The sequence below is a fragment of the Neoarius graeffei genome, chromosome 20, assembly GCF_027579695.1.
Source record: "Neoarius graeffei isolate fNeoGra1 chromosome 20, fNeoGra1.pri, whole genome shotgun sequence".
Taxonomy (NCBI): Eukaryota; Metazoa; Chordata; class Actinopteri; order Siluriformes; family Ariidae; genus Neoarius; species Neoarius graeffei.
The window spans coordinates 32,992,855-33,018,576 of NC_083588.1; the positions used below are offsets into that span (position 1 = coordinate 32,992,855).

Below are 25,722 nucleotides of genomic sequence, written 5' to 3' on the forward strand. Positions count from 1 at the left end.
TATCAAAGCTGTTTTAAAATGTGTTTCTTGGCACAACATTGCACGAGGCCCAGTTCCATGTCATTGTGCTGTTTTGCTCTTATTGTAAGTAACCGTGACATTTATTATACTCTTGAAAAGCTTGCCATAGTCCCACTGAATACTTGATAAAATGTTCGCTTTTGGGTTGTTTATTCGGACGCTTCCTAAGTATTTGTGGCCAAGTGCTTTTTATTGTTCGTATTACGTACAGTTACATGGCGTTTGATTTTGTCACACGTCTTGATGCGGCCGGTTCCATCCGGCCCAAGATTAAGATTTCACTTCCGGTGGGGAGGGGCGCTCGAACGGAGAGAGGAAGCTAAGAGGCCTGCACCAAAAAAGAGCTGTTCTACAAACTACAGGAGTGGCCTTGTTATCTTGTGTCGCGCTGAAACACAGGACCGAGTATTATTTTAACCTTCCAACGGAGAATTTTTTTTGTAAATATCTAGCAGCACGATCAGTCTGTTTGGCGATTTTTCCACGCGCGTGTTCACCTGCATCCGGGAAGCGCGCGGCGGTTGTCACTCCTCAGAGTTCCGTACTGCAGCAGGATCAACAATAACAAGTGAGCGCAGAGACTGGACCAGGCCCCGGATCTGTGGTAAACATCATCGCGATGGCGTGTCTTGGCGGTTTTAGATGGTGATAAATTTGTCCGGTGAAATTCGGACACTATGAGCCAAAAGATAAAACTCCACCTTAAACTGTAGCCTCAGAAACGCAGCAGCCGGAGACCGGACATGGTGAGTCGACATTCTTTCACACACAAACGCCTGGGAATTTTCTCTCCTCAGCTGATTTACTGTGGGTATTACAGTGGAGTGTAGGAACTATCGGTGACACAAATAAGCAAGTCATGTAGTTACGTCTGTATCAGGGTCCTGGGGTGCGTTGCTTAATGTCGCTTCCTTGTTTTTACGGTCTCGCCACAATAGTGTTTCATATCGTGATTTAGTGCTTTAGTGGAAATGACAGTGTCGGAGGGGCGGACTAGTTACCTGCCCCCTGGGTATATAGTTATGGATTGTTTTTCGAAATTGTGTGACGGATATAACCGCTCGAGGCGTTAAAGTTACCGTTGTATGTCCGGTATTCTAACTAATAACAGTCACCGTTTGAAAAGCGACTTAACGGCTATCCAGGTCGCGAGCCTCCGCCTCGGTGTGCTCGGTACGAGTTGCTGCGCGCGACGTGTCGTGACTCATACAAAGAATTCAGCCTCAGTATGGCTACACGACCTCTTCCTCAAATTCTCTTCCTCCTTCTTACTTTTACAAACAGGCCCAGGCAAATACCGTATGAGCGATAAATTTGGCACGCTTCTGAGGAAAGTGTGAAGACAGAATATGTAGTGTTGTTGTTAATCTGTAGACTGAAGTCAGTTTTAAGTCATTCTGCCCTTTTGACACATCTGTCTGTATCTTTGCTCTGTTCACAGGCATCAGTGGAGGCCTCGTTGCGAGCTCTAGAAAGTCTTATGACTGAGTTTTTCCACAGTTGCACTACTAATGACCGCAAGAGAGAAATTGGTGAGTTTCTTTATTATTTTTTCGTTTATTCAGTCATCTTTAGTAGTCACTTCATCCTGGAATGGGTGTGAGGTGGGAATACACCTGAGGTGGGACATTGGTCTATCACTGGACAGAATCAGAAGCACTTTATTGCCAGGTATGTTACACACACGAGGAATTTGACTCCGGTTCGACTTAGCTTTCATAGTACAGACAGAAGGAAAGTATAGGGGAAAAAAATGTGCATTCAAACACTTTCACACCTACTGGCGCTTTTTTTTTTTTGAAGTTGGGAAGAACCAGCGAACCCAAAAGAAAGTCATGTAGACAGAAGAAGAGGAAACTTTTATTGGTCACATGCACAGTGAAATTCATCCTCTGCATTTAACCCATCTGAAGCAGTGAGCACACACACCCAGAGCAGTGGGCAGCCACACCAGAGCGCCCGGGGAGCAGTCAGGGGTTTAAGTACCTTGCTCAAGGGCACTTCAGCCCAAGGCCGCCCCACGTTAACCTAACTGCATATCTTTGGACTGTGGGGGAAACCGGAGCACCCAGAGGAAACCCACGCAGACACAGAAAGGCCCTTGCTGGCCGCTGGGTTCAAACCCGGAACCTTCTTGCCGTGAGGCGACTGTGCTGACCACTACACCACCGTGCCGGCCTTTTTAAATATATAGAAGTGAATGCATGAAAAACATGCACAGAAACACTACACAGACAGTAACCCATGCTCAGGATCAAACAGGGGTCCTTGGAGCTGTGAGGCTGCACCACATGCGGTTAGGTTAGCTGGCTACTCTAAATTGTCCAGAGGTGTGAATGTTTGAGAGGAGAAAACATCCTATAATAATCTGGTAGAAGGCAACCGGAAATCACTACTGTAATTCTTCCCTAGAAACCATCTGAGCGGACGTGCCATCAGAAAAAAAAGAAAAAGGGTGCAGTGGTGCCACAGTGGGTTAAGGCTCTTGATTACTGATCAGAGGATTGGGGACTTGGCCCCCAGTACTGCCACGCTGCCACTGTTGGGTCCTTAGTCCTGTCAGCTCAACCTAACCACCTTGATTCCACATAGAGGTAGAGAAAAGATGTAAGACGTTTGGGTTTGTCTTTCAGTTTAGTCTTTATCCATTAGTTGGTAAAGGTTAGCAAAGACATACAAAGCCAGCAACTGTATCACCTTGAGCAGCTGCTCATGCAACCTCATAGGGGTTGGCCAATGCTAACTGCTGCCTTCTGTATACATGACCTTCATGACCTCTGGAAGCCATAGCATCCTTATACCTAATGCCCTGGGGCAACATCAGCCTCTTGGACCAACATAGCAAACGAATCAGCCTATTTCATATGTCAAGTGGAACACCTGGCTGGTAGACCTTGACTGAGACATCATAATTTGTTTCCCCCATGATACATGGGCTGTCTCTCTCCCAGACAGCAGGGCCAGTTGTACTCCTTTCAGATTCCTGGCAAGGGGCGGTTGGGTATTGTCAGTGTTGTGTGGTGGACAAAATCAAATCAAATCAAGTTTATTTGTACAGCGCTTTTAACAAACATTGTCGCAAAGCAGCTTTACAGAATTTGAACGACTTAAAACATGAGCTAATTTTATCCCTAATCTATCCCCCATGAGCAAGCCTGTGGCGACGGTGGCAAGGAAAAACTCCCTCAGACGACATGAGGAAGAAACCTCGAGAGGAACCAGACTCAAAAGGGAACCCATCCTCATTTGGGCAACAACAGACAGCCTGACTATAATATTAACAGTTTTAACAGGTATAACCCTCAACTGTCCTCATGGGGCCGTCCTTCACAGGAGTGGGGCGATAAAACTCCGACCAGACACAGGGCACCAGGATGGATCAAGCAGGTCCGAGGGGCAGAAGAGGCCAGCATCTCAATCCCAGGATCAACATGTAACTCAGAGGGACAGATGGGGGGGGGGAAGAGAGAGAGAAAGAAAACACGTTGTTAGGTATGCCCTAAAAATGACAAGTATTAAATCTGTGTGGTAGGCTCGCAGAGACGAGAGTCTTTACATCAGGCATAACACACAATGGCATGTTAATATGGTAAAAAATATATCATGACCTGCTCTGGCTGGATGCTTGATTGGGTGATGGGAGCACACTCCTCAGCAATGATGAGATGCAGAGGGGACCCTTAGGCCTGGCCAAGACAATTCAGTTACATTTCACCGGGTCTGGGACATGCGACAGAATGTCTGACGGCCGATTCCCTGCAGGCTACGATAGCCAGTCGAGGTCCCCACCGTCTCCACCAAAAGATTTCCTGTTGACTCCATGTAACTCAGAGGGACAGATTTGGGGTGGGGGGGAGAGAAAGAAAACACAGGTGGTTAGGTATGCCCAATGTCACCTGAATAAGTAGGAACAGTATACATATTGCACCGAGTACAAGCAGGGACTCCGGCAACTAACTATGACAGCATAACTAAAAGGAGAGAGCCAGAAGGTAACACAGGCATGAGGGAGCCCCGGGACATACAAAATGGATGTGTCCCAGTAATTCTTGATGAGCTGTTTCTGCATTGTATTTTAGATATGATGGTTAGGTTTCCTGCCTACAATGTTCTGATAAGGCAGAAGTATCTTGCACTGAATCTGACCTTGATGCATGTTCTGTAAAACAGTTGTAGGAAGAAGAGCCATCCAAACATCACACCATTTTTACTACTAATAGGTGTGCACTTTGTACATTAGATTTCAGTGTTTTGCATTCATTTTAACCACTTAAAACAGTGTTTGAGTGTAGTGCATTTGACAAAACCACATATGGCTGTTAACACCTCATGCAAAAGTTACTGACCAAGAAGGCTATAACAGCCTGTGAGGAAACTTGGTGTCAGAACTTTGCAAGGCATGTGGGGTGGGGTGTGTTTTTTATTTTTTTGGTGGTGGTTGTTTTTTTGCACACTCAAAGTTCAGTGGCTGCAGTTCAAGTAAGTGAAAATATACAAATTTTCACTTGTGTGAAATTCAGCTTAGCCTAAATTGCATATGAGATTATAATTTTGACATTGGAGTTGCCGGTTATTAAAAATTGCCCTGAGGCTAAAAAAGATGTAACAGAAGCTTCTGACCACCATTTAGCCTCCATATGAGACAAGTAATACACTTGCCTTAATCCATTTTTCTAGACTTGCTTTTTGTTAATTTTCATACTGTTATTTGAAGTATTTTTCTCTGATTGAACCTTTTAATGCTGTAAACATTTGTGCTGTGCATTGTAGAGGAACTGCTGAATAGCTTTGCTGGCCAGCCGGGCTCCTGGAGACACTGTCTCTACTTCCTGTCCAACAGCAGAAATGAATATGTCATGATGTATAGTCTTACAGTATTTGAGGTGAGTATACACAGACCCACTCACATACATTGTACGACGTAAATAATGTATAGCTACCATATGGTGTAATGCACTCAGCATCTATGCTGTATACTAACTCTGATATTCATTTTTAGAACCTGGTCAACAAAATGTGGGTCGGTGTAGCCAGTGAAGATAAAGCAGAGCTTCGTAGCTGCTTGCCAAAGTTGTTGCTGTCCCAGCATGCTCTGTTGCCCTTCTTCATCAGAAATAAGCTCTGCAAAGTCATTGTGGACATTGGACGCCAGGACTGGCCAATGTTCTACCATGACTTCTTTAGCAATACTTTACAGGTACCTGAGATCTGGATGTTTATATTTGGAGATGTTCAATTATAGTTTTAGCCAGCAATATCTCATTCCTCTTAGCTTACTTCTACAGAAGTGCATCGCAGGGTTTTTTTTCCTTTCTAAATATCGACCTTAATAATTAGGTAGTTAAAATGAATGATTTAATTGTCCAGAATTAAAAAAAAAAAGACAGAAAACACGTCAAAAGTTTGTGGATACCTGACCATTATACACACATTTGCTTGTTGAATGTCCCATTCCAGATTTAGTCCCGTCTTTGCTGTGAAAAGAACTTCCACTCTTCTGGCAAGGCTAGATTTTGATGAGATGAAATCGAGGTTATTATTCACAGATATTCACTGAGCCTGAGGTGGATAAATATTCTCAGATGTGCAGTTGGGAGTGGCAAGTGTGAAAGCTGAATGGGGATTGTGCAGATTTCGTGCCGTAAACAGTTAAATGTTTTCTCTGTTGCTCAGTGTTTGAATGTGTCCAAGTGCTGACTGGTGCTGGAGAGAATAATCCCAATATATTCAATCACTTTCAAATTCCTGCAGACCTATTTAATTTAAAGTAACATTTTTGCCCTTTTTGTCTTTAATTTGAAAATCAAAATTGCTGTTTTTCATCATTTCGGACAATTTTGTGACATCTTTAACATATGTGGCAAAACCAGTCACATGGGTCGAGATTTGACCAATATGCCACTGAGAGATGGGCATTTGAAGTAGTCAGATGTTACTTTTTATGAAAAGTCAGAAATGAAAAGATCTGCTTGTAAAGTTTACATAAAGTCCTTAGGAACACATGTAAAAAAGGTTTTAAAATGAAAGTTGGAGCACATATTTATGGCTTCACATATGTACACCCCTACCTTTTTAGCAATGTTAACATTTACAAAATGTGGACTGATTGATTTATTCATAATTTTAAAAGTAATTTTTCCCCTTGTACAACCCCGATTCCAAAAAAGTTGGGACAAAGTACAAATTGTAAATAAAAACAGAATGCAATGTTGTGGAAGTTTCAAAATTCCATATTTTATTCAGAATAGAACATAGATGACATATCAACTGTTTAAACTGAGAAAACGTATCATTTAAAGAGAAAAATTAGGTGATTTTAAATTTCATGACAACACCACATCTCAAAAAAGTTGGGACAAGGCCATGTTTACCACTGTGAGACATCCCCTTTTCTCTTTACAACAGTCTGTAAACGTCTGGGGACTGAGGAGACAAGTTGCTCAAGTTTAGGGATAGGAATGTTAACCCATTCTTGTCTAATGTAGGATTCTAGTTGCTCAACTGTCTTGGGTCTTTTTTGTCGTATCTTCCATTTTATGATGCGCCAAATGTTTTCTATGGGTGAAAGATCTGGACTGCAGGCTGGCCAGTTCAGTACCCGAACCCTTCTTCTACGTAGCCATGATACTGTAATTGATGCAGTATGTGGTTTGGCATTGTCATGTTGGAAAATGCAAGGTCTTCCCTGAAAGAGACGTCGTCTGGATGGGAGCATATGTTGCTCATTGCTCACAGGCTTGCTCATTGGGGATAGATTAGGGATAAAATTAGCTCATGTTTTAAGTCGTTCAAATTCTGTAAAGCTGCTTTGCGACAATGTTTATTGTTAAAAGCGCTATACAAATAAACTTGATTTGATTTGATATGTTGCTCTAGAACCTGGATATACCTTTCAGCATTGATGGTGTCTTTCCAGATGTGTAAGCTGCCCATGCCACATGCACTAATGCAACCCCATACCATCAGAGATGCAGGCTTCTGAACTGAGCGCTGATAACAACTTGGGTCGTCCTTTTCCTCTTTAGTCCAAATGACACGGCGTCCCTGATTTCCTTAAAGAACTTCAAATTTTGATTCGTCTGACCACAGAACAGTTTTCCACTTTGCCACAGTCCATTTTAAATGAGCCTTGGCCCAGAGAAGACGTCTGCGCTTCTGGATCATGTTTAGATACGGCTTCTTCTTTGAACTATAGTTTTAGCTGGCAACGGCGGATGGCATGGTGAATTGTGTTCACAGATAATGTTCTCTGGAAATAATTCCTGAGCCCATTTTGTGATTTCCAATACAGAAGCATGCCTGTATGTGATGTGCCGTCTAAGGGCCCGAAGATCACGGGCACCCAGTATGGTTTTCCGGCCTTGACCCTTACGCACAGAGATTCTTCCAGATTCTCTGAATCTTTTGATTATATTATGCACTGTAGATATGTTCAAACTCTTTGCAATTTTACACTGTCGAACTCCTTTCTGATATTGCTCCACTGTTTGTCAGTGCAGAATAAGGGGGATTGGTGATCCTCTTCCCATCTTTACTTCTGAGAGCCGCTGCCACTCCAAGATGCTCTTTTTATACCCAGTCATGTTAATGACCTATTGCCAATTGACCTAATGAGTTGCAATTTGGTCCTCCAGCTGTTCCTTTTTTGTACCTTTAACTTTTCCAGCCTCTTATTGCCCCTGTCCCAACTTTTTTGAGATGTGTTGCTGTCTTGAAATTTCAAATGAGAGAATATTTGGCATGAAATTTCAAAATGTCTCACTTTCGACATTTGACATGTTGTCTATGTTCTATTGTGTATACAATATCAGTTTCTGAGATTTGTAAATTATTGCATTCCGTTTTTATTTACAATTTGTACTTTGTCCCAACTTTTTTGGAATCAGGGTTGTATTCTCCATGTATGTTCCCTTCAGTCTATAGTTCAAAAGTTCCAAAATTCTAAGGTTCCTTGAACATGTTGTCTATAGTTCATGAACAACAACAAAAGACCCCCTGCTTCAACCCCTCTGTCATGGTTGATGCCATGACCCATACCATACCCATGACCACACCTGCTTTTGCAGCCGCACCCATATCCTCGCCCACATTGATTACCTCGATTCTGTCCTCCTTGTCCTTTATCTAGGTATCTCTTCATCTTCTGACCCATTTGGAGGCAGCACATATGGTTTAGGGAACATTGTCCTTGTAGGGATCAGGAACAAAGGCTCAGATGTGTTTGTAGAGATACTGTTGCCTAGCTAGCGGAAGTCAAGGTGAGGAAAGTGTGACTGGAAGACCACCTGGATAATTTCTTTGCATACAAAAAGGTGATAGAACAGTGTTCCATCAGGCTCAATTTGGAATGTGTATCTGGAAAAAAAGAGTTCATTGAGCTTTAGGATATCAATATGACAAGATGATGTGCCTTTTTCATTAAATTGAGTCTAGCCTGTTATGTGCAGCCACTGTAGGCACTCACTATTGACAACTCATGCTTGCCAATTTAAAAATAAAAGGGCATGAAAAAGAGTCCTATCTGTGTATGTACACATTAATTACATGCCAGTTTTTTCAGAGTCCTGGTATTGAATGTAACTGAAACATCTCGTCCTGGTTTATAGTTGCTTAGTTTTTGTGTGCCTTCAATGTTTGTCCACACAATGCATATAAACTTAACAATATAATGTTAGGCTTTTGTAAGACTTCAGAATGTATACTCAAGAAATTAATGCTGATTCCCATTGTGTTTATGACGCTTCTCACAATAACAACTTCCACAACACGCTGCAGAAAGATCATAGTAACAAGATATGAAAGTATGACTTGCACTACCGTTCAAAAGTTTGGGGTCACTTTGAAATGTCCTTATTTTTGAAAGAAAAGCACTGTTCTTTTCAATGAAGATCACTTTAAACTAATCAGAAATCCACTCTATACATTGCTAATGTGGTAAATGACTATTCTAGCTGCAAATGTCTGGTTTTTGGTGCAATATCTCCATAGGTGTATAGAGGCCCATTTCCAGCAACTCTCACTCCAGTGTTCTAATGGTACAATGTGTTTACTCATTGCCTCAGAAGGCTAATGGATGATTAGAAAACCCTTGTACAATCATGTTAGCACAGCTGAAAACAGTTTAGCTCTTTAGAGAAGCTATAAAACTGACCTTCCTTTGAGCAGATTGAGTTTCTGGAGCATCACATTTGTGGGGTCGATTTAAATGCTCAAAATGGCCAGAAAAATGTCTTGACTATATTTTCTATTCATTTTACAACTTATGGTGGGAAATAAAAGTGTGACTTTTCATGGAAAACACAAAATTGTCTGGGTGACCCCAAACTTTTGAACGGTAGTGTACCTTTGAGGCTTTCTTCCACTTAACTTGGTCAGCATCTCTAGCATCGGCAATTTGGCACCTTCCATGACAAACTCTTAAGTCGGGCTTTTTTTGGGTGAAAGTCATCCTTGAATTCATCTTTGTTGTTATTCAGTTATCACTTTGTGATTTCTCCTGCTATGGTTCATACAGGTAGTTATGCTATGCATGATTTATAAGAAGGCTTCTGATTGGCTGCATTGCATCTTTGTATGTGCAGTTCGCAACATGCATGCATAGGAACAAGGAGAGTTTGTTTACACACGAGGTTTTATACCATTTTATTGGCTACTCATTGAAATTGCATCAAAACAAGTACTGAAGTTAGTGAGTGGGGAAATCTCAACTGTCTTGATAAGACATGAGTAATCGTCAGACATGCAATCACTGGTACAAAGTCTAAAGGGTGTTTTTCACTTAGGTTTTTTTTCTTTTTTTTTTTAAACTTTCTAACAGGTTTTGAATATATTATCTCAAGAAAAGCATGTTTTAAACGTCATAAGGTATGAATTTCTGCAAAAGTCTTTCAAAACATGAAAGTGTAGACATTATGCCAAACTCTAAATTTTTTACTAGTTTAGCCCACACAGTGTTTCCCCATTTATCTCAAAATTGTGACTTCCAGATGGTTTTGTAATAGTGGGTCTCATATATAATGAGGGAGTTAACTGATGTATTCTTAATTTCCCTGAGGGAACCCACCCAAAGGGATCAATAAAGTTTTATCTAATCTAATGTTTACTATACACCTGTCTAATACTGGATACGTTGTAAATACTTTTGACTTTACACAAGTTCAAAACATCTGTATAAATCATTCTAGAGCCATGTGTTGGGTGGCTCATCTCCCATTTTATTGCCAAGAAGGTGACCGCTCTTTAGCGTATTTTTGAGCGATACCAGTAATCCGGATGGTACTCTGTCAAATTGTTGAGTTTCTGTTCAAAATGTGTAAATGTCTGTCAGGTCTGATAATGTAATTAGAGCAAATGTTACTGGACACTGTGGCAGTGTAAAATCATCTAGCGACAATTCAGTTATCTTGTACAACAGTTTATTTCAGTCCACTAATTTTGATTCTTTGAGCTGCTTTCAAAGGTTGTCAATATTTAGTCTAACCGAACTGGGATGTTTCACTGTGCATCACTCTGCTTGTCTGTGTTTGGCAGGTAAAATTCTAGTTCTTACTTTGAAACCGTTATTTTGGTAGTGTTGGCAACATCAGCAGACATGGCAAATGATACTTTTCAGGAATATAACTTGACTTAAAATATGAAAGCTCATAAAATGAAGATGAAAAAGAAGGAACACCAGTTTTACTGGAAACATCTTTAGCTGGAATGTACAGATCAATGTGAGCTAGCTAGCCAGTGGTCTCTAAAGTGCATGTGGCTTCTTCGGGGCCCTATGATCACCACTGGAGCAAAAATGGAGAACATTTGACCATGTTGTGTCCAAAATGTCACTTGTTCAATATTAATTTCTTGTTTATAGAACTGTTGTAGAAAGCAACATTACAGTTGAGGTCATGTTGTACTGGACTGACAGTGGTGAAGTAGCTCCTGTTATTTCTTAAGATCATTTCTTTAATACAGGTTGTTGAATATCTCTCAATTTTCTGCTTGCACATCTGCAGTTCCTCCCTGGTTTAAAGGGAAGAAGCATATTTTTTAACTACTTTTTTTTTTTAAACATCGAAATATTTGTGCAACTGCAGTTGCTTATCAGAACATGAAAACAGCTAGTCAGTGCATGCACACAAGCAGCAACAGCCTCAAGAAACAAACCAAGTTTACAGACAGCAGTAGATATCAGCCTGGAAAGAAATGACTCAAGAACTAGCTGTTAAGACAGTTTTTCTGTATGGTTTGTGTGTAGCTTAAAATTGAGTGAGTCATTTCACTGAAACTGTTTCCAGCAAAGTGGTGTATTTTCTACAAATGTATATTTCCTGTGCTGTTGTATTCAGTTCTAGTACATGTGGGGAAGAGTGTCAGTATGAAGTGCTGATATTTTCCTAGTATACTGGGTGGGATTGGATGTGTGTTGTATTACAATTTCATCAACTAATGTATTTTAATGTGCGATGCTGATTGACATGACACTAACAGTTGTTACATTAGGTAAATTAACGTGTGTGTGTGTGTGTGTGTAGTTGGTGCAGTCCCCTACTATGGCACCTCTTGGTTTGGTTCTATTAAAGATGACTTCAGAAGAGCTGGTGTGTCCAAGGGAAGATTTGAGTGTTGCTAGGAAGGAAGAGCTGAAAAAACTCTTACTGGAACAGATACCCACTGTATTAAACCTGCTGACTGGTGAGATCCGCAAACGCACTCTTCTGTTCGGTTTAAATGTTTTTTTACATGACCAAAGCTGATGGATTTGGGTTTGAGTGTGTGTGATGCTAAACTGATGATTTTTTTGTATTTTTGGTTTTCAGGTATTCTGGAAACTGTTTGGGATAAGCACAGTGTGTCAGTAACGACGCCTCCTCCATCACCTACATCAAGAGAGACAGGTGAGTTGTGTGTTGACCTTTCTTCTTCTGGCTTTAGGTTTTATTACATTTGATTCCATGGAACTTTTGCAAGTATTTTCCCTAATGCATTTATCTTTCACAGGAAATGATAGAAAAATCCCATTATTTGACACGCATGCTCTAGTGAAATCTGGGGAATTTTTTTGGTCATTTTATGATGCACGTTTCTTCATTAGGTGTACTGACTGGTGACGCCACTCCGCTGGGGCTGGAGTTAGAGAGTAGTACGTTGTGTCTGTTGGCACTGGAGTGCTTAGCTCATCTCTTCAGCTGGATCCCGCTGTCGTCCTCCATCACACCGGCTCTCCTGGCCTCCATCTTCCACTTCGCTCGCTTCGGCTGTCAGCTGCCAATCAAAACTAAGCCTCCACCCACTTCCAATGGAGACTCTGCCCCCAGCAGTCTCTTAGCCAATGGGAGCCAGGGAAGGACAGGACACGTGGTGGACCATGCCAAGCGGGCCCAGTTAGGCGTCATGGCTATGAACTGCATTAATGAGCTGATGTGTAAAAACTGTGTACCGCTGGACTTTGAGGAGTTTCTACTCCGCATGTTTCAGCAGACTTTTTACCTCCTACAGAGACTCACAAACTCGCACACCAACATACACACAGTCAAAAACAGACTGCAGGAGTTGGATGAAAGGTAAGAGCACAGGCAAAAAAAAATGAAAATGCACACTTGCATATACAAACTAATAAGGTGCAGAGCCATGAACTGCCGACACACAGTCCGGTGATGACCTCCCCCCCCCTTACTTTTTCTTTCTCTTCCACTTTAACTACTTCCCTGGTTCAGTTATTTGGAGAAGTTCACAGATTTTCTACGACTCTTTGTAAGTGTTCATCTAAGGAGGATCGAGTCCAATGCTCAGTTTCCTCTAGTGGAGTTTCTGGCTTTGCTCTTTAAGTACACCTTCAACCAGGTATGCACACCTATTCTCTTCCCTGCAACACTGCTCTCTGTCCATTCAGTGTCTGAGTATTCTGTTTTGATATTTATAGCCCACACATGAGGGCTACTTGGCTTGCTTGGATATATGGAGTATATTCCTGGACTACCTGACCACCAAAATCAGGAGCCGACTGGCCGACAGAGATAGTGTCTTAAACAGGTGCGTGTTTTTGTAACCCTTGAACGTCAATGCAAAGCTTCGAATACAAATTGCAGCTCAGAAAATTGGGTCGTGCAGCACGCAGCTTGCCACACAGAATTCACTTAAGCACGTATTTCCAATTTAGTCAACTTAAGTTTCCACAGTCATGCTTTTCTTCCTCATCAGATAATTAGAACTTCATTTGGTTTAGCCATGATCGAAAACATGTCAATAGCCTACTAGATGTCTGCCTACCATAAGATGTCTAATTTCCACCATGAGCTGTCTAGTTTAACCATATCAGCTATTACATTTTTCTAAACATTTGATAATCATATGGCATAGTTTTTCTTTGTGGGCAAAATTCACTAGTACAGTTCATGAACTACAGTGTTGAGACTGATGTACTCTGTGGCTCTAATTCAACCCTGGCTGAAAAGCTTGTTTTTTATTTAGTGGTAGCCTCAGCTCCATGGCCCAACGAGCATCTGATGCCTTTTGTACACTTTTCTGGCCATAAGCTTTAGGGCCTTAATGGTTGCAGTATAATTAGTTCTCCACCTTTCCATGTATACACATTTATGCCACTGGATTGAAAAAAGCTCATTTTAAGTTAATGATAAGATATTGTTGTGTAATTGCACAGTATATCAAACCACTTCTTCCTATGAAAATGTATCGTGTTTGGCTACACTTAGTGACAGCTAATGCCAGAGGTTTAGCTTGATAATGCCAGTCAGTCTGCTGATTAATGCAATGTTGATGGATGTTTGTTCAGATAAGCAGGTATGTTGATGCTAATGTTGGTTGTTTTACAGGTATAAGGATGCTTTAGTGCTGCTGCTCAGAGAGGTCCTGAACCGTATTCAGTTCAGGTTGAACCAGAGTCATTTGGAGGAGCTGGACGACGAGACCCTTGATGATGATGTAAGACGCACACACTCTTGTCCATTTTTTAGTGTGGCTCTTTTCAGTGTCTCTGCAGTGCTTCTTTCGAGTTTTTCCTCTGTACTTGAGGAGTGAATTTGCTGGATTGTATTTTTGGACTGAACATTTTGTCTTTGGTTGCTACAGCAACAAACTGAGTGGCAGCGATATTTGCGTCAAAGTTTGGAGGTGGTTGCCAAGGTGATGGAGCTGCTCCCATCGCAGACCTTCTCCATTATGGTAAGTGTGTGTAGCTACATCCCCCCCCCCCAACAAAGCATTTTAGCAAGTCAAATTTTGGTAATTAGACTTCTAATGAAGTCTAATTATTATAATACAGTGAATCACATGAAAACATGGACATAGTGCCCTGCTGTCATCATGTACATCATGGAAAAGAATATCTGTGTGTTTTAGTTCCCAGTCCTTCAGGAGGACTTGGACATTTACCTCGGGCTGCAGCAGTTCATCGTTACCACCCGAACAAGTGAGCCTTTTTCATCTCCTTTACAAAATATTTCCTGCATATTGGCTCATGTCAACAACAAACATGCAAATATCTAACATCAGTATGTGTGCCTTCACCATCATTTAACATCTTTAAAAACACTAATGATGCTTATTGCTCAAACAGAGTGCAAATGGATGAAGAAAAGTTTAAGTACTAAACATGGCTGTTGTTACCTCACCTGGTGCGGAGTCCACTGGGAGGGAGGTGGTATTGTTTTCGGTTGGGCTTGTTTGTTTGTAAACCATATTACAGGAAAACGGCTGGATCAATCTTCATGAAACTTTCAGGATAGATGGACATTGGTCTCAAATAGAACCTCCAACATTTTAGGGGTCATCCGGTTAAGGTCAAGGTTTTTGTGGCTACTGCTTCATATAGAGGCAGTAGCCACTATGTCATTGTGCTGTAAGAGTGTAATAATCGAGCAGTACAGTGTGTTCTGATTGGCTGAGAGCAGCAGAAACTCAGAATCGGAACCATGTTTATTGGCCAAGTATGTTCTCACACATAGTCAAATTCAAGGTCACCAAAAGGTAAAAATTGTTTTTTCGCAATATCTTCCTTCATATTCATCGTAAGTGCTACTGCGCAAGGTTTGTTTTGCCTGGTTGCATTTGGCCAGTAACAAATCAGAATGGTAGACTGAGTGGCTTTTTTTAATGGCCTCATTCAAGTAAGAGTTATACAGTGGTGCTTGAAAGTTTGTGAACCCTTTAGAATTTTCTATATTTCTGCATAAATATGACCCAAAACATCAGATTTTCATACAAGTGCTAAAAGTAGATAAAGAGAACCCAGTTAAACAAACGAGACAAAAATATTATACTTGGTTATTTATTTATTGAGGAAAATGATCCAATATATTACATCTGTGAGTGGCAAAAGTATGTGAACCTTTTGCTTTCAGTATCTGGTGTGACCCCCTTGTTCAGCAATAACTGCAACTAAACGTTTCCAGTAACTGTTGATCAGTCCTGCACACCGGCTTGGAGGAATTTTAGCCCATTCCTCCGTACAGAACAGCTTCAACTCTGGGATGTTGGTGGATTTCCTCACATGAACTGCTCGCTTCAGGTCCTTTCACAGCATTTCGATTGGATTAAGGTCAGGACGTTGACTTGGCCATTCCAAAACATTAACTTTATTCTTCTTTAACCATTCTTTAGTAGAATGACTTGTGTGCTTGGGGTTGTTGTCTTGTTGTATGATCCACCTTCTCTTGAAATTCAGTTCATGGACAGATGTCCTGACATTTTCTTTTAGAATTCACTGGTATAATTCAGAATTCATTGTTCCATCAATGATGGCAAGCCGTTCTGGCTCAGATGCAGCAAAACAGGCCCAACCCGTGATACTACCACCACCATGTTTCACAGATGGGATAAGGTTCTTATGCTGGAATGCAGTTTTTCCATTCTCCAAACACAACGCTTCTCATTTAAACCAAAAAGTTCTATTTTGGTCTTGTCCATCCACAAAGCATTTTTCCAATAGCCTTCTGGCTTGTCCATGTGATCTTTAGCAAACTGCAGATGAGCAGCAATGTTCTTTTTGGAGAGCAGTGGCTTTCTCCTTGCAGCCCTGCCATGCACACCATTGTTGTTCAGTGTTCTCCTGATGGCGGACTCATGAACATTAGCCAATGTGAGAGAGGCCTTCAGTTGCTTAGAAGTTACCCTGGGGTCCTTTGTGACCTCGCTGACTATTACACGCCTTACTCTTGAATTGATCTTTGTTGGTTGACCACTCCTGGGGAGGGTAACAATGGTCTTGAATTTCCTCCATTTGTACACAATCTGTCTGACTGTGGATTGGTGGAGTCCAAACTCTTTACAGATGGTTTTGCAACCTTTTCCAGCCTGATGAGCATCAACACTTTTTTTTTTTTTTTTTTTTTTTTCCCTGAGGTCCTCAGAAATCTCCTTGGTTTGTGCCATGATGCACTTCCTCAAACATGTGTTGTGAAGATCAGACTTTGATAGATCCCTGTTTAAATAAAACAGGGTGCCCACTCACACCTGATTGTCATCCCATTGATTGATTGAAAACACCTGACCCTAATTTCACCTTCAAATTAACTGCTAATCCTAGAGGTTCACATACTTTTGCCATTCACAGATATGTAATATTGGATCATTTTCCTCAATAAATAAATGACCAAGTATAATATTTTTGTCTCATTTGTTTAACTGAGTTCTCTTTATCTACTTTTAGGACTTGTGTGAAAATCTGATGTTGTTTTAGGTCATATTTATGCAGAAATATAGAAAATTCTTAAGGGTTCACAAACTTTCAAGCACCACTGTATAGCCTTCGTATAATGTATGTAGAAAGTGTAGTGCTATACTGACAGCGATTTCTCCCAGAGCATCTTTATAAATCATGTTGAGTAATGGTTAAGTGCGCCAATCGTTTTTCATTCTTTTGCACTCATGCTGCCACCTAGTGTTTTAACTCTGTAACTAAGGTTGGATGAAATGAAATCTCATCGATCTTTCTCAGATGTTTACAGCCACCTGAAGTAATGACTGGGTATATATTAGAGGAAAAAGCCTCATGTATTATTTTGGTTACAGGCTAGAACAGGCTTGTTGGTTGCTATTCCTGTCTTCTGTTATTTAAAATATTAACAACTAAAATGGTAATGAAATACAAAACTACAGTGATACTAAATATAGACATACCTCAAAAATGATCTCATAGAAAGTTACTTTTTTCCGATGCGATATTTGTGCAAAAAAAACTTTGCTAATAGAGTGCCCAGTTCACAAAAATAGTTCTAGCAAAAGGTGTGACAACACAGCATAAGTCAAAGATCTGACTTTAAGGAGACAGTATTTGAGATTGGAGAGATGTGCCACATATGTAATGGTGTATGCACAGACTGATCTGGCAAGAGTTGGGACAGATACGTGAGGAAGAGTGTGTGGCCTATGGACTTTTTAGGCAAATGTTGTAACTGAAGCTGTTCAGGAAGTGATGTTTTTCTCAGTATTGTCGTCTTAAAATACAATCTTTAAGGGGTTTTTTTGTTTGTTTTTTTAACTTGTGGTGATGAACAAACAACTCTGAAAACTAGCACACTAAATGTCTTGATATAAATTTAATTTTATCCTAAGGGTATGCGAACTTTTACTCAACTAATGTATTCATTTCACAGAAAAAAGTCTTAACTTGAGAAAAAATGCTCTCTGTTATCAGGGTCTCAACTCTTATGATTTTGGCTGCTTACTTATCAGTGAGGAGAGTTCAATAAATCACAAACAGCGGGTCAGTCTGTGCAAACACTGGATGAGGGCATTAACACCAATTGAAAATTTGAGTTACCAAATACTGTTTTGCCTTCGCTCTGTTTCAAAGGCCTGCTTCTCAAAAGAATAATGTAAGACATTCCCTAAGAGCAAACAAACTGCTATCCAGTGCAGAGAAGCACTATAGTAATGAATTCCTGTTTCTTGTGAGTATGTGTACAATCCTGATTCCAAAAAAGTTGGGACAAAGTACAAATTGTAAATAAAAACGGAATGCAATAATTTACAAATCTCAAAAACTGACATTGTATTCACAATAGAACATAGACAACATATCAAATGTCGAAAGTGAGACATTTTGAAATTTCATGCCAAATATTGGCTCATTTGAAATTTCATAACAGCAACACATTTCAAAAAAGTTGGGACGGGGCAATAAGAGGCTGGAAAAGTTAAAGGTACAAAAAAGGAACAGCTGGAGGACCAAATTGCAACTCATTAGGTCAATTGGCAATAGGTCATTAACATGACTGGGTATAAAAAGAGCATCTTGGAGTGGCAGCGGCTCTCAGAAGTAAAGATGGGAAGAGGATCACCAATCCCCCTTATTCTGCGCCGACAAACAGTGGAGCAATATCAGAAAGGAGTTCGACAGTGTAAAATTGCAAAGAGTTTGAACATATCTACAGTGCATAATATAATCAAAAGATTCAGAGAATCTGGAAGAATCTCTGTGCGTAAGGGTCAAGGCCGGAAAACCATACTGGGTGCCCGTGATCTTTGGGCCCTTAGACGGCACTGCATCACATACAGGCATGCTTCTGTACTGGAAATCACAAAATGGGCTCGAGAATATTTCCAGAGAACATTATCTGTGAACACAATTCACCGTGCCATCCGCCGTTGCCAGCTAAAACTCTATAGTTCAAAGAAGAAGCCGTATCTAAACATGATCCAGAAGCGCAGATGTCTTCTCTGGGCCAAGGTTCATTTAAAATGGACTGTGGCAAAGTGGAAAACTGTTCTGTGGTCAGACGAATCAAAATTTGAAGTTCTTTATGGAAATCAGGGACTCCGTGTCATTCGGACTAAAGAGGAGGACGACCCAAGTTATCAGTGCTCAGTTCAGAAGCCTGCATCTCTGATGGTATGGGGTTGCATTAGTGCGTGTGGCATGGGCAGCTTACACATCTGGAAAGACGCCATCAATACTGAAAGGTATATCCAGGTTCTAGAGCAACATATGCTCCCATCCAGACGACGTCTCTTTCAGGGAAGACCTTGCATTTTCCAACATGACGATGCCAAACCACATACTGCATCAATTACAGTATCATGGCTGCGTAGAAGAAGGGTCCGGGTACTGAACTGGCCAGCCTGCAGTCCAGATCTTTCACCCATAGAAAACATTTGGCGCATCATAAAACGGAAGATACGACAAAAAAGACCCAAGACAGTTGAGCAGCTAGAATCCTACATTAGACAAGAATGGGTTAACATTCCTATCCCTAAACTTGAGCAACTTGTCTCCTCAGTCCCCAGACGTTTACAGACTGTTGTAAAGAGAAAAGGGGATGTCTCACAGTGGTAAACATGGCCTTGTCCCAACTTTGAGATGTTGTTGTCATGAAATTTAAAATCACCTAATTTTTCTCTTTAAATGATACGTTTTCTCAGTTTAAACATTTGTCATCTATGTTCTTTTCTGAATAAAATATGGAATTTTGAAACTTCCACATCATTGCATTCCGTTTTTATTTACAATTTGTACTTTGTCCCAACTTTTTTGGAATCGGGGTTGTACATGCACCACCCAAGGGGGGGTTTACAGCTTCTGTATGTGTAAGTGTAATGGTTGTTCTTCACTGTGTGTGTGTGCGCGCGTGCGCGCTTCACTTTTTAAATTTTTTATTTTTTTGTAGATCGCAGGTTGAACATCACGGCAGAAGCTGACTGTAGGAAGCTGCACTGCGCACTGAGAGATTTGGGCTCCCTGCTGCAGGCCGTAGGGCGTTTGGCTGAGTTTTTCACCGGAGATGTCTTTACAGCTCGCTTCAATGATGCCTTAGCTATTGTCCAGAGGTACGCTACCGTTTTCTAAAAGCTCAAGTTTTTCATATCACTCATAAGTTGCGTATGTTGGTGATCTGATGTAGCCATTATTTAGGCAAAAATTGTTTTGATGGGCATAGGCCTGGGCAATAAAATGGCGATAACGAACTACTGATACACGCTTCATTAATAGAACGAAAATTGGAATTGTTCAATGAGAAGTTTGGTAGTTTCACTTAAATGCATTAAATGCAAACCACCAGGAAAGCACATAACGAATACTCAGATGATCGTTTGCATGAACAGCAGCACCCCTGCTCATAAATGGCCTGTCGTTTGTTTGTTTATCTGTAACCGCTTATCCCATGCGGGGTCGCGGTGGGGGGCAAGCTGGAGCCTATCCCAGCTGACCATGGGCGAGATACACCCTGGACAAGTCGCCAGCTCATCGCAGGGCTGACACACACACACAGACACAACCAACCATTCACACTCACGGTTAATTTAGAGCCACCAATTAACCTAACCTGCATATCTTTGGACTGTGGGAGGAAACCCACATAGACACGGGGAGAACATGCAAACTCCACACAGAAAGGCCCTCATCGGCCGCTGGGTTAGTTCTTGCTGTGAGGCGACAGCGCTAACCACTACACCACCACACCACGGCCTGTCGTGTCCCTTGATAATGAAGCGTACTATGGGTGAAACGCAAACAGCCACGTATTTAACAGGTTCAGTTGCACCATTGACATGTGACACAAGAACAGAAACGGCATGAGAAAATGAGCAGGGTTTCCCACAAGTCTGATTTGTACTTGTGGTGATAACCATCGAAAAGAGCTGAGATCACAAAAGTGATCTACATGTGATTTTTGGATTGAAATCTGCTGCACTTTCATGGACTGGAATTTGCTCCACTGAAGGTGCTTAGTCACGCATGCTATTGATCAACACCAACCACAGGCTTCAAAAAAATACTGACTCGCTTCTTTTTATTTCATTTTTGTATTGATGAAGATAAGGAAACCAAAAAAATGGCCTATTAATTTCTGTTGCTGACATGAAAACGGAATGATCAAATGTACATGGACTGTTTAATGGCCTTTTTAATAAATAGTTTAATAGGCTTAAAAGAGCTGTTATAAAGCTGAATGCACTGACTGGACTCAAGCACTCCATGTTCTCATGGTAACATTGACAACATGTAATGTACACACTGGTGTAAACGATGTGAAGGCTCTCTGTGTGGTCAGCTGTTTGGCCACAGCGCAATTCTTTATGATACAGTACATTATGTTCACTATGATTTAACCATCACTCTCAGAATATTCTAGTTCTTCATATTTAATTACTAAAACGGGCCACCTAATATACATTAGGTGGCCGTTTATATTCATGGGTGGCCTGTCCAAGTCAAGTGTGTGCGTGTGTGTGTGGGGGGGAACACTGCAGATGATGAGGAAATTGATCAAAGTAAGGTGTTTTCAATTAAAAATAGTGGTTAAATTCAACCTTTTTCTCCTGGTAATGACTAAAAATAGGTCATTAAAATGATCTATATCGACTGAAATGAAATGTTTTATCATGACGAATTTTTCAGCTACATTGCCCAACCCTAGATGGACACAGGTCCAGCCCTTTTCATAATTAGGATGCAGTGCTGCAGCACAGCAACCTATGGGCTCCCCTAGGGGAGCCCATAGGTTGCAGTGCAAAGCACTGCAACTATTGTTCTTCTACGTATTTCTTCTTCTTCTTCTTCTTATTCCTACGCAAATTTTGATTTCGAATAACTCAATAACCGTACGTCGCACACAGACAAACAATATATCAAAACGTGCGGCTCAATCGGACTCGCTATGCTATTACTTTTCTCTATAGAATACGATTTTTTCGCGACGTAGTCGCGAAAAAATCGCCCCAAAAAACCCCATTCATTTCTATGGAATTAATTGAAAAAAAAGCCCTTTTTCAATGTTTTTCAAACATCCACTGCTCTGGCATGCTTTCACCTAGAGACATGATTCAAACTCTAAAACGTAGGAAAACTTATCCTCTGTGGATCTGGCATTCAACTTTTCTGCTAGGTTTTACACTTTCGGATCAGGCCCGGTTCAAACGCCATGTGGTTTCTGGGAGAAAATCCGGCTTTTGAATGGGTGTCTATTGCGTTACACACCAGTGCGCCTCGTTAACTCAGAGTGTAGGCGGCTTCAAAAAAAAGCTCAAAATTTCTCACTTAAACTGTATTTTCATCCACAAATTTCACTCTACAGACATGATTTTCTCAAAAGTAGTAGGAAAACTTGTCCTGATTCACACAATGTGTCTACCTAAACGGTAGGATTTACGGTTTTTGAATGACAAGCCTCAAAGTGAGGAGAGCACAGGTGAGCGGCCTCATTGACTCCCAGTATAAACGTTGCTGAAAAGTCACTCGTTTTTAACTCCCTGTAGCGTCCTCATTTTTAACAATACAAACAAAAAAATACATCATTTTATTCAGGAGACCCTTCTAGCGCTCACTGTGAAAGAATTTTGTGAATAGCTGCTTCCGTTGTCGAGTTATTTGTCATTGTTCGAGGTCTGGTCTGTAGTAAAACACAGCCCAAAATTCAAGACCTTGTGTGTTTTAGCTCATTGACATGCATTATAAACGGGATAGAAAAGTCACTCGTTTTTAAATCGCTCTAGTGTCGTTATTTTTAAGAGTACAAACAAAAAAATACATAATTTTATTCAGGAGACCCTTCTAGCGCTCACTGTGAAAGAATTTTGTGAATAGCTGCTTCCGTTGTCGAGTTATTTGTCATTGTTCGAGGTCTGGTCCGTAGTAAAACACAGCACAATATTCAAGACCTTGTGTTTCTTAGCTCATTGACTCACATTATAAACGTGAGTGAAAAGTCACTCATTTTTAAATCGCTCTAGTGTCGTTATTTTTAAGAGTACAAACAAAAAAAATACATCATTTTATTCTGGAGACCCTTCTAGCGCTCACTGTGAAAGAATTTTGTGAATAGCTGCTTCCGTTGTCGAGTTATTTGTCATTGTTCGAGGTCTGGTCCGTAGTAAAACACAGCACAATATTCAAGACCTTGTGTGTCTTAGGTCATTGACACACATTATAAACATGAGTGAAAAGTCACTCGTTTTTAAATCGCTCTAGTGTCGTTATTTTAAAGAGTACAAACAAAAAAATACATCATTTTATTCAGGAGACCCTTCTAGCGCTCAGTGTGAAAGAATTTTGTGAATAGCTGCTTCCGTTGTCGAGTTATTTGTCATTGTTCGAGGCCTGGTCCTTCATAAAAAAAACAGTAGAAAACTCCAGCCCTTGTGTGTCTTAGCCTCACCTTAGCCGCCCACTTTATTAGGAACACTTCTGTTCGTACATACAACCTACAAACACTCTTCTTAGAGTTTAGAGTTTATTTTATTTTTAAAAGGGACAGTGCACAAATTAAACATTATCCTTGTGGTAAGGACAGATGTCTGTCCCAGGTTATAGCAGTACATGCTAATTTCCGCCTGTAGTCACTTTGGTTATAGTCTTGAATAGCTCTTCTTCATGACGGCTGCTGTCTCAAGCACACACATAATCATTGCATTGAAACATCATTGCGGGTCACACATTCACGGCCAGCGAACATGCGTGACCGAATTGCTTCGCGCACTGCATCCTCTCACAATTTCCCCCGGGGAATTGTCCGGTCTAGTATTGTATAGCTCTAATTGCAAAACTTTTCATCCACTTGTAATAACATGATCAATGTATCACTGGTATTTGCTACAGTTTATTTCCATTAATAAAACAGAAACATCAGCTAAAACGTGTAATTTTTTTTTTTTTGAACATCAATAAAGCCCTTTTAGCTGTGTCCATAGCTCCTTTGCTTCTGATTATAGAATAAAGTAAGGTTCTAACAGGGGATGTAGCTCAGATGGTTAAGCACAGTCATGGCTACCCAGTACAGTAAAGAGGTTTAAAGATTAAGAAAGTTGCACAAGAGCCTCAGAACTTGGATAATGCTGCTGCTGATCATGACGTGGTTACAGTGATGCTTAGATGGGAAGTATAAGCTATAGGGAGAGAGGCAGGACAGAAGCAAGAAATATAGCCACAAATTTCAATCAGTGGGGTCCAAGCACCAAGCCATACTTGCCACGTTATGCTAGGATCAGACTACACAAATTCAGCCTGATTTTGTCGTAGTATACAAATTTCCAGTGTCGGGCCAGTATATGAACTATGGGAACAACAAACAGACTGTGTAGTGTGACACAATTGAAGATCAGCAATGAGGCATTTTGACACCCCACAACACCTTAATGAAAAGTCTAGTATGTAAGATTTTTGTGGCCCAGTGGTTGAGAAACCCTGCTTTAGAGCATACAGCAAATGCCAATCTGAGTAAACGTGTGTTCAACACTGCCGATTTGACAATTTCTTGACTCTTCTACCTGACTACACGCAAGCATGTGAATGATCAGTTGTTGGTCAGGATCAAACTTGTGTTGCCAGTCTTTCAACAAACAAACGGCAAGAATTTTATGGCACTGTGATTGTCTAATCTAACATCATGTCCCTCATGAAAGACAAATATTGTGTAGTCTGATCCCAGCGTTTGACAAAACACTAGTCTATAGATGAACATACTGTTCATATTTCAAAATACCTGCTGAAAGCTGACTGCCTGATGGAAGCCCTGATTTTTTTTTTTTAAAGGCCCAAACATTAAATCAACACAGCAGTTAGCACATAGCCACCATACACCAAATTATAGCTTGACTGGACTTGCGAACAGCTATGAGAACTTAACCATGACCTTATAAATGACTACTTGGAAAGCTTCGTCAGAATCTTTTTATAAATGTATGGGATCAAATTAATGTCAAAAAGATATTAAGCTTATGAAATGTTCACATGTAATAAAATTTTGCAGCTGTAGAGATGTTTTGTGCACACATTTTACACGTGCAAATTTTTGGATGGGGACACAAATTTCCTACCTCTTTTTGTGTATGAATTTTGTTTGTTAAACATGCGTAACACAGCAAACGTAATCCAGTTAAGGCAATACATTGGTGCATAGTTTTGCCTCGTAGTAATGCCTCAGCCATCCTCCTTTCATGCTTTCATTGGTTTTATTAGTATCAGTCAGCTTGAAGTAGCCAACTGAGGCTGTCCAGTGGGTCTCGCAGCTTGCGTTGAGCACATGGGGAAACCTGAACCATGGCCTTTGTGGAAATGTCAAGAAGAACGGCATACACTAGTAACACCAAATCAATTTAAAGCAAAGAAACATATCGATCCCATGGCAGATGATTAATACACAATTCAGAAAATGGTTATGTCAGAAATTGTAGAATAAACATCTATATTTCATTGTTTCTTCTTGATGTTATCTTCTTTATCTCCCTGTCAGGCTTGTGGAGGTCACGTGTTATGGCTCTCAGATCAGCCTGTATGATGTGGAAATGGCTGTCCCTTCAGTTCTTAAACCTGACCTTATAGATGTGTAAGTGCACCCAAATAAAAATCTCACACACACACGCGCACTTCAAACATTTTATCTCTATTATGCCGCTTTTCCACTACAAACGCGGCTGAGCCGTGCCGTGCCGAGTCGAGCTGAGTCGAGCTGAGCGGGGCTGTTGGAGTTGCATTTCGACTACAACCGCGCTGAACCGTGCTGGCTGGAAGTGGGTGGACACATTGGGTGGAGTTAGCGAAAGTGGGTGGACGTCATGTGATGTCGTTAAGCAGCGCAAACAGTGACATCAGTGACAGTGGCGGAACAAGTCAGAGCCGGGCCGGGGGCGGGGCAAATGACCGGGCCCTTTATTAAAGCTTATCATAACATCATTTTAGGCTACAAAATGTCCGCAACTGCGGTGTTTACCAATTTCAACACTACCGGGTGCAACTATGTTATTTAGTACATCAAGTCCTTCAAA

The 25,722-nt window shown here is 40.9% G+C and overlaps 1 protein-coding gene across 1 annotated transcript in view; it reads left to right on the forward strand.

The window, feature by feature from the left end:
• Nucleotides 1–315: 315 nt before the first annotated feature.
• xpo6 (exportin 6) overlaps nt 316–25,722 on the forward strand; it is a 42,655-nt gene continuing 17,248 nt past the window's right edge. Inside the window, exons 1-14 of the mRNA XM_060901521.1 lie at nt 316–767; nt 1,463–1,553; nt 4,792–4,904; nt 5,021–5,218; nt 11,538–11,697; nt 11,823–11,900; nt 12,098–12,566; nt 12,720–12,846; nt 12,926–13,035; nt 13,836–13,944; nt 14,092–14,184; nt 14,362–14,431; nt 19,629–19,788; nt 25,191–25,283. Of these exons, the coding sequence (XP_060757504.1) occupies nt 765–767; nt 1,463–1,553; nt 4,792–4,904; nt 5,021–5,218; nt 11,538–11,697; nt 11,823–11,900; nt 12,098–12,566; nt 12,720–12,846; nt 12,926–13,035; nt 13,836–13,944; nt 14,092–14,184; nt 14,362–14,431; nt 19,629–19,788; nt 25,191–25,283 (1,874 nt within the window). The 5' untranslated portion in view covers nt 316–764. The remainder of the gene's footprint in view (nt 768–1,462; nt 1,554–4,791; nt 4,905–5,020; nt 5,219–11,537; nt 11,698–11,822; nt 11,901–12,097; nt 12,567–12,719; nt 12,847–12,925; nt 13,036–13,835; nt 13,945–14,091; nt 14,185–14,361; nt 14,432–19,628; nt 19,789–25,190; nt 25,284–25,722) is intronic.